At 36.6% G+C, this 17,021-nt stretch overlaps 1 protein-coding gene across 1 annotated transcript in view; it reads right to left on the reverse strand.

The window, feature by feature from the left end:
- The window catches only part of LOC108262103 (complement receptor type 1), a 60,847-nt gene that overhangs the window by 33,932 nt on the left and 9,894 nt on the right, over positions 1-17,021 (reverse strand). Inside the window, exons 4-14 of the mRNA XM_053686478.1 lie at positions 15,863-15,968; positions 15,079-15,152; positions 14,406-14,585; positions 14,057-14,233; positions 13,722-13,898; positions 11,447-11,629; positions 10,828-10,933; positions 10,044-10,117; positions 9,366-9,545; positions 9,010-9,186; positions 8,677-8,853 (exon numbers count right to left, since the gene is read on the reverse strand). Of these exons, the coding sequence (XP_053542453.1) occupies positions 8,677-8,853; positions 9,010-9,186; positions 9,366-9,545; positions 10,044-10,117; positions 10,828-10,933; positions 11,447-11,629; positions 13,722-13,898; positions 14,057-14,233; positions 14,406-14,585; positions 15,079-15,152; positions 15,863-15,968 (1,611 nt within the window). The remainder of the gene's footprint in view (positions 1-8,676; positions 8,854-9,009; positions 9,187-9,365; positions 9,546-10,043; positions 10,118-10,827; positions 10,934-11,446; positions 11,630-13,721; positions 13,899-14,056; positions 14,234-14,405; positions 14,586-15,078; positions 15,153-15,862; positions 15,969-17,021) is intronic.

Genomic DNA, 17,021 nt, shown 5'->3' on the forward strand with positions numbered 1-17,021 from the left:
CAAGGCAACATGAAAAAGTAATTGCTTGTATAATCCAAGAGGAGAACACTGAGCTTTGCCGTTTCTCCCCTTCTTGCCGGTAAGCTGGCTTCCTTTATAGGACGTAAAGTTAATCCGGTGACTCGATGGCGTTGTGGGACTTCCCTTGATGGTTGGCCACCATACATATTTGTACATAAATGCTAAGGTTATTCAGTATCGTAAAGCAAGTTGTCATCCCAATCTTGATCAAATTAGGTTGCTGGAGAGACTCTGGGATGTGTATGGGTCTCAGTCAGTCAGAACTAGAGAATCGTCTTATGGTTTGGAATCAAGTTGAATCGTTCTGGAACAGAAAGGCAAATTAAGTTGATAAAAACTACACCAATGTGATCATGCTGATAAGCATTGTTTATTTAGATATACAGTGCCCTTCACTAATATTGGTACCCTTGGTAAATATGAGCAAAGAAAGCTGTAAAAAAAATTGCCTTTATTGTTGAACCATTTGATCTTTTGTTCAAACAATTCACAAAAATAGTCTACTCTCATGGATATCAGACAACTGCAAACAAAACAAAGGTTTATCAAAAAAAAAAAAAACACTGTTAAATATAGGTGTGCAATAATTATTGGCACCCTTTTAGTCAATACTTTGTGCTACCTCCCTTTGCCAAGATAACAGCTCGGAGTTTTACATGGCAAGGGATAGAAGACCATACAGAATTTCTCCAGATCCTTCTAATTTAGAGGTCCACGCTGGTGGACTGTCCTCTTCAGTTCACCTGTGGGGTTTTCTATGGGTTGCAACTCTGGGAACTGGGATGGCCATGGCAGGATTTTGTGGTCAGTAAACCATTTTTGTGTTGGTTTTGATGTATGTTTTGGATCATGCTGGAAGATCCAACCACGGACCATTATAAGTTTCCTGGCAGAGACAGTCAGGTTTTCATTTAATATCTGTTGATATTTGAGACCATGATGCTATGTGTTCTAACAAAATGTCCAGGTCCTCTGGCAGAAAAACAGCCCCAAAACATTAAAGGGCCTCCACCATATTTAACCCTGGGCATGAGGTACTTTTCCATATGGCTACCTCTCTGTGTGCACCAAAACCACCTCTGGTGTTTATTACCAAAAAGCTCTATTCTGGTTTCATCTGACCATAGAACCCGATCCCATTTGAAGTTCCAGTAGTGTCTGCACACTGAAGACGCTCGAGTTTGTTTCTGGATGAGAGTAGAGGCTTTTTTCTTGAAACCCTTCCAAACAACTTGTGGTGATGTAGGTGACTTCAGATTGTAGTTTTGGAGACTTTCTGAACCCAAGACGCAACTACCTTCTGCAATTCTCCAGCTGTGATCCTTGGAGATTTTTTGGCCACTTGAACCACCCTCTTCACAGTGTGTTGAGACAATGACTACGTTTACATGGACAGCAATAATCTAATTATTGACCTTAATCTAAGTAAGGTAATAATGTGATTGAGGTGTTTACATGAGTCGCTTTTAGAATACTCCTGTCATGTACCCGTTTTACATGTAATAGATCATAATTAGATTAAGAGCCCGTGTCATTACGTCACCGCGCCACGCCATCCGACGTCCCTCCAAAATTTCACGTATCGACATACAGTTCGTCTTCGTTATGGTACCGTATACAGTCTTGCGTGTTTTTATTTAAATTTTTTACGAACGCTTCAAGTGCGGTTAATTATTAGTCATGCTATACATGCAAATAGACGACTGCTTGAAGCCATGGGCTGCGTCTCAAATCGCATACTTACCTACTGTATAGTAGCCGAGATGCATGTATTTTTCCCCACTACAGGCCTATAGTTGGCAAGTATGCAGTTTGGGACACAGCCGAACTCTCTTGTTCGCCGTAAAACTTTCTTCAGTATACTTTCTGTCAGCGTTACCTTTTATGACGGAGGAGAAATCGTCACGTGACTGAGGAAAAAGTGTGTAACCTCCAAGTCCTCTAAGGCAGAGGGGGGCATTTTAAACACTGCGGAGATCAAACTCATGCACAAGGACAAACTTATGTTTATATCCAAAATGCTCCACTGTGTGTAAGGGGCAGGGGAAACTGGTGCAAGTTGCTTAAAAGGTTTAGTTTAATTTAAGTTTATTGTCATTATATGCTGTATTTGCGCACCTGCAGTGTAACCTCTGTAATTTATTATAATGGAAAAGTGACGTGTTAGTAACGAGGCCGCGTTGCTCCTCACACGCGGTGCAGACGCAGTGATACAGAGTGGGAGCGCGAGTGAGATCTGTAATGCCTCATTAAAACACTACGATCAAAAGTAAACAAGTAAAATAATATTCCTAAAGGCAGTGAGGAACGGAAACCACAAGGTGCAGTGAAAGTGAGTTTTTATTTTTAATGCAGGACTGTAGTTTAATTGGATTCCTTCTGTGCATCAATAAAAAAAAGCATATACTATACAATAAATTTATATATATATATATATATATATATATATATATATATATATATATATATATATATATATATATATATATATATATATATACACATTTATTTTATAGTATTTATGCGTTATTTTTATGGATGCACAAAAAGCACCCAATTAAACTACCGTCCTACATTAATAATATATATTCGTGTGTGTGTATTGGGTTCTTTTCTGTTTTGGACAAACAGTTGTGTAAAACAGGAGTTGGGGGGAAATCGTCCAACTAATCGATTATCTTCATACACCGATGCAAAAACATTTATTTTCCAAATAACATTCGTATCCTCAGCCATGACAACTATCTCAAAACTAGTCTGCACCAACTGAAATGTCTTTCTTGAAAATAAATTCACCAGACGTTCACTTTGTGGACTGGAAATGTCAACTGTAATAAATCATAATCCTAAAACTTGTTTCTTGATGTATTTTTATTTAACAACCATCAGACATTTAACAGTCATCAGATATTTAAGTCATCACAACATGCATGCAGTCATCAGACATTTAAGTCATCAGACATTTAACAGTCATCAGACATTTAACAGTCATCAGACATTTAACAGTCATCAGACATTTAACAGTCATCACAACATGCATGCAGTCATCAGACATTTAACAGTCATCAGACATTTAACAGTCATCACAACATGCATGCAGTCAAAGCCCTTTTTGATTCACAAGCAGGAGTACAGCTAATAGGTTTTGTTTACCAACAAACATCATCCTCTGGTCTATAAACCTTCGGGCTCTACAGAACCGTCTTGGGAGTTGGAAACACTTAGAATTGTTCTGCAATCGTTCTGAGTTTTATATGGCAAGGGATAGAAGACCATACAGAATTTCTCCAGATCCTTCAAATTTCGAGGTCCACGCTGGTGGACTCTCCAGTTCACCTGTGGGGTTTTCTATGTGTTGCAACTCAGGGGACCGGGATGGCCATGGCAGGACCTTGATTTTGTGGTCCGTAAACCATTTTTGTTTGTTTTGATGTATGATTGTCCTGCTGGAAGATCCAACCACAGCCCATTTTAAGCTTTCTGTCAGTGACGGTCAAGTTTTTATTTAATATCTGTTGATATTTGATAGAGTCCATAATGCCATGTGTTCTAGCAAAATGTCCAGATCCTGGACATTTTTTTGCAGCACATCACAGCTATATTCCTTGGTCTTACCCATTGTTATGAATGACTAAGGGAATTTGGCCTGTGTGCACCCTCATATTTATGCCCCTATGAAACAGGAAGTCATGGTTGAAAAATTTCCTGTTCCTAGTCACCCAGGTGTATTAAGAAAAAGTCAAATATCAATGGGAATATACTTCAAATATATTATTCTCACATGAACTCATAGGGGTGCCAGTAATTGTTGCAACCTATATTTAACAAAGGTTTTTTTTTTTTTGCTTGATATCCATGAGCTCTCATGTGAGTCTCAAGAGTATTTGTATGAATTTTTTTAACAAAAGATCAAATGATTAAACAATAAAGACAATTTTTTACAGCCTTCTTTGCTCATATTTAGCAAAGGTGCCAATATTAGTGGAGAGCACTGTATGTAGTGTTCTTCACGTGCCACTGAGCATGGTGTGTGCATGTTTCGGGGAAAAAAAGAATAAAGAACATAAGTGCAAAAAATCAGGTTAGTGCTCATTAGATTAAAAAACGTGATTTTTAGTCAAGCTTTCATTTTTAAATTATTTTGATTGATTTATTTATTTATTTTTAGAAAATCGCACTTTTCCACCGTTTCTTCCAGCAGCAGCAGTAGTAGAAGAAGCAGCAACCACCACAAACAAGACCAACTATACAAAATGAAGAGAGAAAAAACATGACTGAGATTGTAGGTGAAAATAATAGCTTAACGTGCAAAAAAAACCACAGCAATACCACCATGCTTTACACTACTATTCAATTAAAATTTATTTCCATAGCACTTTTAACAATAGTCAGTTTAACTATGACTAACAAACTTATTGCTCTTTTTCCCACCATTTTAGGGATTCTAAATTCATTTGGTGTGCCAGATTAGTTCACTTTAACAGGAACACCTGTACAACGACTCATTAATGCACTTATCCAGTGTAGAGCTGCAACAACTAATCGATAATCGATTATGAAAATCGTTGTCAACAAATCTCATTATGGATTAGTTTTTCTGCGCGCAGTGTGGGGGAGATTTACTCATTACATTACGTCTGTTCAGAAAACACCCTTCAGAGAGTAAATACTAAAGTAGTTTAATTTAAGTTTGTCGTCATATGCTGTATTTGCGCGCCTGCAGTGTAACTTCTGTAATTTATTATAACGGAAGTGTGGGTGTCACGTATCGTGACGGAGCGGAGATAGGACGGATGCAAGTGCAGTATGAACAGTGTTTTATTTTAAAGGAGACACAGGCTGACAAATCCACAAACGTCATCCAAAACAGGCACAGGTCAGGCGATCGGCAAACAGGCATACACAGGGATAACCATGAATCAAGGTCGTGACACGGAAAACAGGGTCGATAAACAAAACGAGAAACATGAACTATGACAAGGAACTGGGAGCGGATAATCCAGTGTGAACTAACTCTAAACATGGACCGTGACTATGACTACTATATGAACTAATCTAACTCTACTATAATCTTCCGCGTTGTGTGCTGGGAGGCGCGCGGTATATATGTGGACATGATCAGTGTCATAAATGCTCACAGCTGAGGGTGATTCAGACACACATGAAAATCCCAGCCAATGACAGAACGGGGAGGAGACATGACAGAAACATAAACAAAACACACGTGTGCAGATGTCACTATTGTCAACAATGGAAAAGCAGGTGCTCGCGCATTCGCGCTTAGAGCACGCTGCTTCAAGGGGGAATCATGACAGTGGGGTGGGGATTATGAAAATAATTGTTAGTTGCAGCCCTAATCCGGTGCATAAAATCATGCAGATACAGGTCAAGAGCTTTAGTTAATGGTAACATCAAACATCAGAATGGGGAATAAAGTGTGATCCCTGTGACATGGTGGGCTGGTTTGATTTTGAGGGAGAGAGAGAGAGCTCATACTTCCCTGGTGCTCGACTTCACGCTCGTCTCTCACTACGAATTTGCCTACAGCTTACCTGCTCTGTCCCGATTTGATTCTCAATCTGTGTTCAGTCACACGCCATCTCTCTGCTCGCCCGCGCTTGTCTCCGTCTACGCTTCGTAACAGTTTGTGTTTGTGTTTTTTTTTTAATTCACCTTGTACTTTGAGCTGCAATCTAAATGTATGAAAGGTTCTATATAACTAACATTTTTTTATTATTATTATCATTATCATCATCATCATCATCATTATTTTTACATCATTGTCAGGGATTATTTTATTATGACAATTGTTAAACAGGGTTCCTAATGAACTCCCAATCAGCCAATCATCTGGTCATCAGTCATTCATCAGTCATTCAAAACATTGATTAATCTTACTTAAGTGGCACTGTGGAGGAGGTGGATTCCATCCATTATCCTCACAGGTCAGGAAATTACGCCCTTCTATCTTGTATCCAATGTTACATTGGACCTGGACCGATGAGTTATATACAAAAAAAGTTGACGTAGCCAAACATAGCCATTGTTTATTTCAGGTATGTCACAGGTCTCTGGAAAAAGAGAAGAGTGAACAGAAACATAGAATGCTGTTTATTCCAAACCATATCAACTGTACACCTAATATCAATGTGATAATAGAAAATGGGTTCATTATATTATATTATATTATATTATATTATATTATATTATAGTGTGTGTGTGTGTTCCAGTTCAAGCACACCTGGTGCAAATAATGAAGCCCTTGGCTAGTTGCATCAGGTGTGCTCGAGACAACACCTGTTTTGCATATTTGTGCTGTTTTGAATTCTATTCAGGGAGTTGAATCATTTTGAGACTGGAGAAGTCATTATGAGTTTCAATAGGTACAATATAATTAAAGGTAAAAAAAAAAAAAAAAAGGTACAATATAATTAACATTTATTCTTATTATTCTTATTATCAGGGATTATTTCATCATGACCACATCAACATGAAAATGTAAAAACAGGATTTTTATTCTTATTTTTAATGAAATATTGTTTTAAACACTGAATTGAGTGGAACTCATGCTGACACCGAGGAGGAGAAGGATGAAAATTTCCATCACCAGAGCATTGTAACAGTGAAGGTCCAATAAGTTTAAGTCCGCTCTCACAAAAGTATCTGACAGTCTGTCCATAATTATGTTTGTCTATCTCTGGTCCAAAGGCTCCATTTCTGATACCCTGAGGCTTTGGACACTTAATCACTAAAAAAAAGGGGGGGGGGGGGGGGAATCACAATAAATATTCATGTTGAAGGGGAAATATAATTGTTTAAATTCTGTGGTAAAGTCTACAATGATAAGAGAAAGGAAATTGCCAGAAACCATCATGTTGTGCAGTGAAAATATTACTATTATTATTATTATAGAAAAAATTAGAAATTATAAAAATATAGAAATTCCACAAACAGTACATAAAACAGTTTAGTAAAAACAATTGTCTTAGTATGCCTTTCCTGAAAGATGTCTGTACACGTGAAGGTGAAATAGTCTCAGGTCAATGAATGAATGAATGATAATGAGTCTTTATTGGTCACATATACAGTAGAGCACAGTGAAATTGTTATCTTCGCATACCACAGCCTGTTGGGAAGCTGTGGTCAGAGCGCAGGGTCAGCCATGATACGGCACCCCTGAAGCAGAGAGGGTTGAGGGCCTTGCTCAGGGGCCTAACAGTGGCAGCCCTATGAAATTGATCTATTTAGAGGTAATGCTATGACTACTGAAGCCAAGGGCTGTAAAGCGCTTACAAAGCAAGTATAGTATCTCATTTGTCAAATTTGTTTTATTCCTTACTTATTACTTGCCTATTTTGCCATTTTGTTTCTGACTAGCGTATGCTTCTGCATTTCTGTTTTCTATATTCAAATTGTACTTTGAGCTGCAATTTAAATGTATGAAAGGTACAATATAATTAACAATTATTATTATTATCATTATTATTATCATTATTTTATCATGACAATTGTTAAACACATCAGTCATTCAAAACATTGATTAATCTTACTTAAATGTGTTGCGTAATCCAATGTATTTCTGTTTGTTCTATGTGCCATTTGTGTTTCTGTCGGTGGTGGGCTGGGTTTTCTTTTGTCTCCTCCCCCTTGTCTAGGCCCCACCCACTGCATGCATCACATTCCGGCTTGCTACTGGACGATCACGTCTTGTCCACGCCTGCTCCGGCCTTGTGCGACAGGATTGGTTGCCTGCACGCTTCTGGAAGTGTACTTAAGCCCCGTCAGTCTCAATCCCAGGGCAGATCGTTGCCATTGTATTGTGTATGACTATTTCGCCTGTGTATGACCTTATGCCTGTTTTGACTTTGTTTATGCTCTGCCCCATTACGATTCACGTGATACCCTTTTATTTTTATATTAAAATGTGTGTGTGTGTGTATGTGTATATAGTATTTTGTTAATTAACACACTAATAGTCACCTGTGTAAATAGTGCACGGTTAAGAGTGGTTTGTAGGAAGTTGGCGCCATTTATGTTGATTCTTCTTTTCTCCTGTTTTTGGGTTAGCTAGGGAGTGAGGGAAGATGGTGTATTTTTGTTTTCTTTTCTTGTAGGTTAGTTAGTTTTCTTGGTTAAGGTAGAGGGTAGTTATGTTCATTATTTTGGCCTGGCCGGCTTCTGAAGACTAAAACCACTCTGTGTGTGTGTATATGTGTGTGTATGTATGTGTATATATATATATATATATATATATATATATATAAAAAATATATAAAAGGTGCTCCGTTTGGAAAATAAACCAAAGTAAACGCAATCTTGGTCTTGCCAACCCTTTTTTCTTTTTTTTTTTTCTTCTTGTATGTTGCGGCCCGACCTAGACCGGGTTCGTAACAAGTGGCACTGTGGAGGATACTGGAGAACTAGATAAGTTTTTTCATTCATTGAACGCTCATAAGGGCAGTATTTTTAAGTGGAACTTATTTCTCGGATCCGCAGAAATAATTTGCTGAATACACAAGTGGTTGACCCTGCTGTACGTGCTTAAACCATAAAACAATGAAAGCTTTAATGCTAATGAGACGTGCTTTTTACAGTGAATTTCAACATCACACAAAACAGCACAATCGTATCTTTGAGATTTTCTCAAATACTTACCCAGACATTGGGGAGACGTCTCAAATGTTCCATCATCAGTACATGATATTGTTGAAGCTCCACCAAGTCTAAAACCTTGATTACAAGACCATGTGACTGTTTCTCCATATTCATATAACGTCTTCTTGGGGTTAAATGTTCCATTGTTTATATCAGGAGGTTTTAGGCACGTAATAACTGAGGAAGAAAAGAATGGCAATTAAACCTCTGAAAAAAAATCATATCAGAACATAACATCTGATTGCATGAATCTCCGTGAACCAGTCATAACTAATGCTGTTTTTGGTGTGAATATATAATTGTTTATTATTGAGAAACATTCATTAGTAGTACCATTGCACTGAGGAGGAGGTGGATTCCACCCATCTTCCGTACAGGTCAGGTAATCAGACCCATTCATTCTGTAGCCTTTATTACACCGGTAGCGGACAAAGTTGTTATATTTATAAGGTGGTGATTTTCCTTCAATTCTAACTGCGTTTGGGATTTCCGGTCTCTCACAGGACACAACTGTATAAAAAGAATGTCACATCTTTTTTTTTTTTTTTACTTCTTGTACCTGTTTGTGCTCAAATATACAATTTATAACTACTAAAATCATCATGATCAACATAAAAATGTAAAAACAGGATTTTTATTCTTATTTTTAATGAAATATTGTTTTAAACACTGAATTGAGTGGAACTCACGCAGACACCGAGGAGGAGAAGGCTGAAAAGTTCCATCACTAGAGCAGGTTAATTCTGGAAGTCCAATAAGATCAAGACCTCTGTTACAAGAGTATGTGACTGTGTGTCCATAATCATATGAGTCATACTCTGGTTCAAAAGTGCCATCTGTTATACCGGTAGGCTTTGGACACTTCGTCACTGAAAAAAAAAATCACAATAAATATTCAGGTATTCTGTAATTATTTTAGACTAATGTTGAAGGAGAAATATAATTGTATAAATTCTGTGGTAAAATCTACAGAGAAAGGAAAATACCAGAATGCCATCATATTGTGCAGTGCTGTAATAAGGACATTCATGTCATCACATTTTAAACTGAGAGGGTTTGTAGGATTTGAACAGAATGTTGATGATTTAGTACAGGATACATTTTAAACTTAGTATTCATCACTATATAACACCCTTGGAGACTGGAGAAATCATTAATGTTCCTCCATAACAGAAATTACAAGCAAGTCATTCAAAATGTCAGTTTGCAGCATTGGGTCATCTTCCTCTAAAACCTTGCCAAGCTGGTAAATGAATGCTGACAACATTTCTAAATTCTGATTATGATCTAGTATTATTATCTTCATTGTAATGTAGCACAAAGCTGTTTTTAATAATGAAAAATGTAAAAGCGAAAAATGACATTACCTTCACATATAGGAGCTCTCCCATCCCAGCCATTTTCTCTGCAATTTCTCGTTTGTGTTCCAACAAGCATATAACTGCAAAGAGATTTTAATTTAGCAATGAAAACAAGTTAGTTTTTTCCTTTAGATTTTCTTTCAAACAATGAAATGAAAGGACGTGTCTGTCTGCTTGTCATTATTGGGAGGCCATTAAAGCAGAACAGTTAAGAAGCTGCATTAGGTGTATTAACATACAGTCTTATCTTTGTATGATCAGCAACACTTTTGATTTTACACTACCAGGTAAAAGTTGGACACACCTGCTCATACAAAGAATGGCTTCTCTCTTTTTTGAAATTTTCTTCCATTTAATAATAATAATAATAATAATAATAATAATAATAATAATAAAATACACATTAACACGGATGTGGAATTATGCGGTGATCAAAAAGTGTTGAACAATTAAAAACTATTTTCTATTTGAAATTCTTAACAGCATTTCTGCTGCATTACTCTTGGCATTTTCTCAACCAGCTTCATGAGAAGCTTCACCCAGGAGGCTTTTATTTAAATTCTTTTATTCAAATTTGTTGATCTCCACACTTCTTCTCCTATGTTCTAAATGAAGGCTACTTGTTTAGGCAAACAATTTAAATGTAAATGTTTGACTAGTACTGTAGTGTAGTTTGTATACATTACATAGTATGCTTATTCACTTTTTATAGTTTATCCACAGTCTGTTTATTCACTATTATTGTGCAGATACATGTGTGCAGAACCAAACATGGATAAACAATTTTTACCCTTCATTACACTCTGCTGTGATGGTTGCACCAAACGAAACTCTGTCTGTAGGTTGATATATATACTTTCCATTGGGAATCTCGCCAGGACTTCCACAGGTTCTTTCTGGAAAAAAAAGAATTTCCACTTTTACCACAGTGATTTGTCAGCGTTTATAACATTTTTCAACGGTTTATAGTTAGATTTAATGCTGTGGAACATCTGAGAGACAAGTTATCTCCTGTTCTCACCTACATTATAGCTATGACAGACAATTATATCCTCACCAGTCTCTCTCTCTCTCTCACACACACACACACACACAGCACAGGCCGTGATTTTACTGTGAAAATAAAGAAAACTGAAAATGTGACCAAGACTGAGAGCGCTTACAACCGAGACTCCTTCCATAAATGTTAAATAAACGTCTCCTAACAAACAAACGTCATAAATGTTTATTAAAAAAATGTTATATGGCTGTTTGATCATTTCTTGCTAAACTAATATATCATGATACATATTGTGTATGGTAGAAATGTTTTTGAGAATCACAATATATTTTTGTCATATCGCCCACCAGTAATCCAAACTATACACAAATTAAAGCTCAATATAAAAAGATGTTTGTAGACAGTTTACTTTTGCATTGAAGTTCGAGTTTGCTCCACTGGGATCCAGTACAGGTGATTGATCTGGAAGCTGATGATTTCACAGGAATATAACCAGTGGAACATTGGAACGTTACAGTGGATCCATCAGGAAAAGTCTGTTGGTCTTCAGTCAAAATCCGGTTTTCCCCAAAATCAGGTCTCTCACATTGTGCTGAGCAGATAAATACAGATCAGGCTTATTAATGATTATCAAATATCCAAATATCCTTTGTATGGCCTGCACTTTGTCTGTTTCCAAAATCATAACCTTTTTTTTTTTTTTTTTTTTTTTTTTTGAGATATGGATATTGAGATCTGGATCTTAAAACTGACATTTTTATCTCATATCTCATGCGTCATACAATTATATATACAGTATCTCACAAAAGTGAGTACACCCCTCACAGTTTTGTAAATATTTGATTACATCTTTTCATGTGACAACACTGGATTACTGGAACCATGTCCTGTGGTCTGATGAGACCAAGATAAACTTATTTGGTTCAGATGGTGTCAAGCGTGTGTGACGGCAACCAGGTGAGGAGTACAAAGACAAGTGTGTCTTATGTGCCTTGCTTACAGTCAAGCATGGTGGTGGGAGTGTCATGGTCTGGGAATGCATGAGTGCTGCCGGCACTGGGGAGCTACAGTTCATTGAGGGAACCATGAATGCCAACATGTACTGTGACATACTGAAGCAGAGCATGATCAGTATGCAGTATTCCAGCATGATAACAACAGCAAACACACCTCCAAGATGACCACTGCCTTGCTAAAGAAGCTGAGGGTGAAGGTGATGGACTGACCAAGCATATCTCCAGACCTAAACCCTATTGAGCATCTGTGGGGCATCCTCAAATGGAAGGTGGAGGAGCACAAGGTCTCTAACATCCACCAGCTCCGTGATGTCATCATGGAGGAGTGGAAGAGGACTCCAGTGGCAACCTGTGATGCTCTGGTGAACTCCATGGCCAACACTGAATTGAGTGGAACTCATGCTGACACCGAGGAGGAGAAGGATGAAAATTTCCATCACCAGAGCATTGTAACAGTGAAGGTCCAATAAGTTTAAGTCCGCTCTCACAAAAGTATCTGACAGTCTGTCCATAATTATGTTTGTCTATCTCTGGTCCAAAGGCTCCATTTCTGATACCCTGAGGCTTTGGACACTTAATCACTAAAAAAAAGGGGGGGGGGGATCACAATAACTATTCATGTTGAAGGGGAAATATAATTGTTTAAATTCTGTGGTAAAGTCTACAGTGATAAGAGAAAGGAAAGGCTCCGGCCTTGTGCGACAGGATTGGTTGCCTGCACGCTTCTGGAAGTGTACTTAAGCCCCGTCAGTCTCCATCCCAGGGCAGATCGTTGCCATTGTATTGTGTATGACTATTTCGCCTGTGTATGACCTTATGCCTGTTTTGACTTTGTTTATGCTCTGCCCCATTACGATTCACGTGATACCCTTTTATTTTTATATTAAAATATGTGTGTGTGTGTGTATGTGTATATAGTATTTTGTTAATTAACACACTAATAGTCACCTGTGTAAATAGTGCACGGTTAAGAGTGGTTTGTAGGAAGTTGGCGCCATTTATGTTGATTCTTCTTTTCTCCTGTTTTTGGGTTAGCTAGGGAGTGAGGGAAGATGGTGTATTTTTGTTTTCTTCTCTTGTAGGTTAGTTAGTTTTCTTGGTTAAGGTAGAGGGTAGTTATGTTCATTATTTTGGCCTGGCCGGCTTCTGAAGACTAAAACCACTCTGTGTGTGTGTATATGTGTGTGTGTGTGTATATATATATATATATATATATATATATATATATATATATATATATATATATATATATATATATATATATATATATATATATATATATAAATAAAAGGTGCTCCGTTTGGAAAATAAAGCAAAGTAAACGCAATCTTGGTCTTGCCAACCCTTTTTTCTTTTTTTTTTCTTCTTGTATGTTGCGGCCCGACCTAGACCGGGTTCGTAACAAGTGGCACTGTGGAGGATACTGGAGAACTAGATAAGTTTTTTCATTCATTGAACGCTCATAAGGGCAGTATTTTTAAGTGGAACTTATTTCTCGGATCCGCAGAAATAATTTGCTGAATACACAAGTGGTTGACCCTGCTGTACGTGCTTAAGCCATAAAACAATGAAAGCTTTAATGCTAATGAGACATGTGCTTTTTACAGTGAATTTCAACATCACACAAAACAGCACAATCGTATCTTTGAGATTTTCTCAAATACTTACCCAGACATTGGGGAGACGTCTCAAATGTTCCATCATCAGTACATGATATTGTTGAAGCTCCACCAAGTCTAAAACCTTGATTACAAGACCATGTGACTGTTTCTCCATATTCATATAACGTCTTCTTGGGGTTAAATGTTCCGTCCTTTATATCAGGAGGTTTTAGGCACGTAATAACTGAGGAAGAAAAGAATGGCAATTAAACCTCTGAAAAAAAATCATATCAGAACATAACATCTGATTGCATGAATCTCCGTGAACCAGTCATAACTAATGCTGTTTTTGGTGTGAATATATAATTATGTTTATTATTGAGAAACATTCATTAGTAGTACCATTGCACTGAGGAGGAGGTGGATTCCACCCATCTTCCGTACAGGTCAGGTAATCAGACCCATTCATTCTGTAGCCTTTATTACACCGGTAGCGGACAAAGTTGTTATATTTATAAGGTGGTGATTTTCCTTCAGTTCTAACTGCGTTTGGGATTTCCGGTCTCTCACAGGACACAACTGTATAAAAAGAATGTCATCTATTTTTTTTACTTCTTGTACCCGTTTGTGCTCAAATATACAATTTATAACTTTTAAAATCATCATGATCAACATACAAATGTAAAAACAGGATTTTTATTCTTATTTTTAATGAAATATTGTTTTAAACACTGAATTGAGTGGAACTCACGCAGACACCGAGGAGGAGAAGGCTGAAAAGTTCCATCACTAGAGCAGGTTAATACTGGAAGTCCAATAAGATCAAGACCTCTGTTACAAGAGTATATGACTGCGTGTCCATAATCATATGAGTCATACTCTGGTTCAAAAGTGCCATCTGTTATACCGGTAGGCTTTGGACACTTCGTCACTGAAAAAAAAAAATCACAATAAATATTCAGGTATTCTGTAATTATTTTAGACTAATGTTGAAGGAGAAATATAATTGTATAAATTCTGTGGTAAAATCTACAGAGAAAGGAAAATACCAGAATGCCATCATATTGTGCAGTGCTGTAATAAGGACATTCATGTCATCACATTTTAAACTGAGAAGGTTTGTAGGATTTGAACACAATGTTGATGATTTAGTACAGGATACATTTTAAACTTAGTATTCATCACTATATAACACCCTTGGAGACTGGAGAAATCATTAAATGTTCCTCCATAACAGAAATTACAAGCAAGTCATTCAAAATGTCAGTTTGCAGCATTGGGTCATCTTCCTCTAAAACCTTGCCAAGCTGGTAAATGAATGCTGACAACATTTCTAAATTCTGATTATGATCTAGTATTATTATCTTCATTGTAATGTAGCTGTTTTTAATAATGAAAAATGTAAAAGCGAAAAATGACATTACCTTCACATATAGGAGCTCTCCCATCCCAGCCATTTTCTCTGCAATTTCTCGTTTGTGTTCCAACAAGCATATAACTGCAAAGAGATTTTAATTTAGCAATGAAAACAAGTTAGTTTTTTCCTTTAGATTTTCTTTCAAACAATGAAATGAAAGGACGTGTCTGTCTGCTTGTCATTATTGGGAGGCCATTAAAGCAGAACAGTTAAGAAGCTGCATTAGGTGTATTAACATACAGTCTTATCTTTGTATGATCAGCAACACTTTTGATTTTACACTACCAGGTAAAAGTTGGACACACCTGCTCATACAAAGAATGGCTTCTCTCTTTTTTGAAATTTTCTTCCATTTAATAATAATAATAATAATAATAATAATAATAATAATAATAAAATACACATTAACACGGATGTGGAATTATGCGGTGATCAAAAAGTGTTGAACAATTAAAAACTATTTTCTATTTGAAATTCTTAACAGCATTTCTGCTGCATTACTCTTGGCATTTTCTCAACCAGCTTCATGAGAAGCTTCACCCAGGAGGCTTTTATTTAAATTCTTTTATTCAAATTTATTGATCTCCACACTTCTTCTCCTATGTTCTAAATGAAGGCTACTTGTTTAGGCAAACAATTTAAATGTAAATGTTTGACTAGTACTGTAGTGTAGTTTGTATACATTACATAGTATGCTTATTCACTTTTTATAGTTTATCCACAGTCTGTTTATTCACTATTATTGTGCAGATACATGTGTGCAGAACCAAACATGGATAAACAATTTTTACCCTTCATTACACTCTGCTGTGATGGTTACACCAAACGAAACTCTGTCTGTAGGTTGATATATATACTTTCCATAGGGAATCTCGCCAGGACTTCCACAGGTTCTTTCTGGAAAAAAAAAGAATTTCCACTTTTACCACAGTGATTTGTCAGCGTTTATAACATTTTTCAACGGTTTATAGTTAGATTTAATGCTGTGGAACATCTGAGAGACAAGTTATCTCCTGTTCTCACCTACGTTATAGCTATGACAGACAATTATATCCTCACCAGTCTCTCTCTCTCTCTCTCTCACACACACACACACACACACACACACACACACACACACACACACACACACACACACACACACACAGCACAGGCCGTGATTTTACTGTGAAAACAAAGAAAACTGAAAATGTGACCAAGACTGAGAGCGCTTACAACCGAGACTCCTTCCATAAATGTTAAATAAACGTCTCCTAACAAACAAACGTCATACATCTTCAATTAAACACTTTACTTTGCTAAAACATGCGTTTTTAAATCCATTTATTTTAAGTCTCCTATTATGTGAAGAGTCCACGTCCCTGTGTATGAGCTGTTACTATAGAAACAATAATGTACTAGAACCTGCATATTAATAAATACGCATATCGTTTATTTTACAGCCGGAAATACCTGTGCTATTTTACAAACATAATACATGCCTTCTGACCAATCAGATTCCAGCTTTTAACTGTGCTGTGGTATAAAGGGTTGCATGTGTCCATGCAATAAAATAAGTATTTTTCCTATTAAATTGCAAAGTGTCCAAAAAACATTTATGATATGAATCCAAACTACTAATGCAGGGACAATATGGCAATATAATATCAACATTGTGATAAATTATGTCAAATATGCTTTTCTGAGAAATCATTATATCTTGCTTTTTGTTTTGCTTATTTTTAGATAATCTGACTAGAAGCAGCTGATGTGATCTTAAAATTAATCTATAAAATAGAAAAATATTGAAGTTTTTACAGGTTTTCTTCTACTTTTTAGTAAAATGAAATATTTGAAATATAAAAAAAGAAATACATTTATTTTTGTGTACATTATACAAACCACTTAAATGTTTATTAAAAAAATGTTATATGGCTGTTTGATCATTTCTTGCTAAACTAATATATCATG

Source organism: Ictalurus punctatus, chromosome 15 (genome assembly GCF_001660625.3).
Source record: "Ictalurus punctatus breed USDA103 chromosome 15, Coco_2.0, whole genome shotgun sequence".
Lineage (NCBI taxonomy): Eukaryota > Metazoa > Chordata > Actinopteri > Siluriformes > Ictaluridae > Ictalurus > Ictalurus punctatus.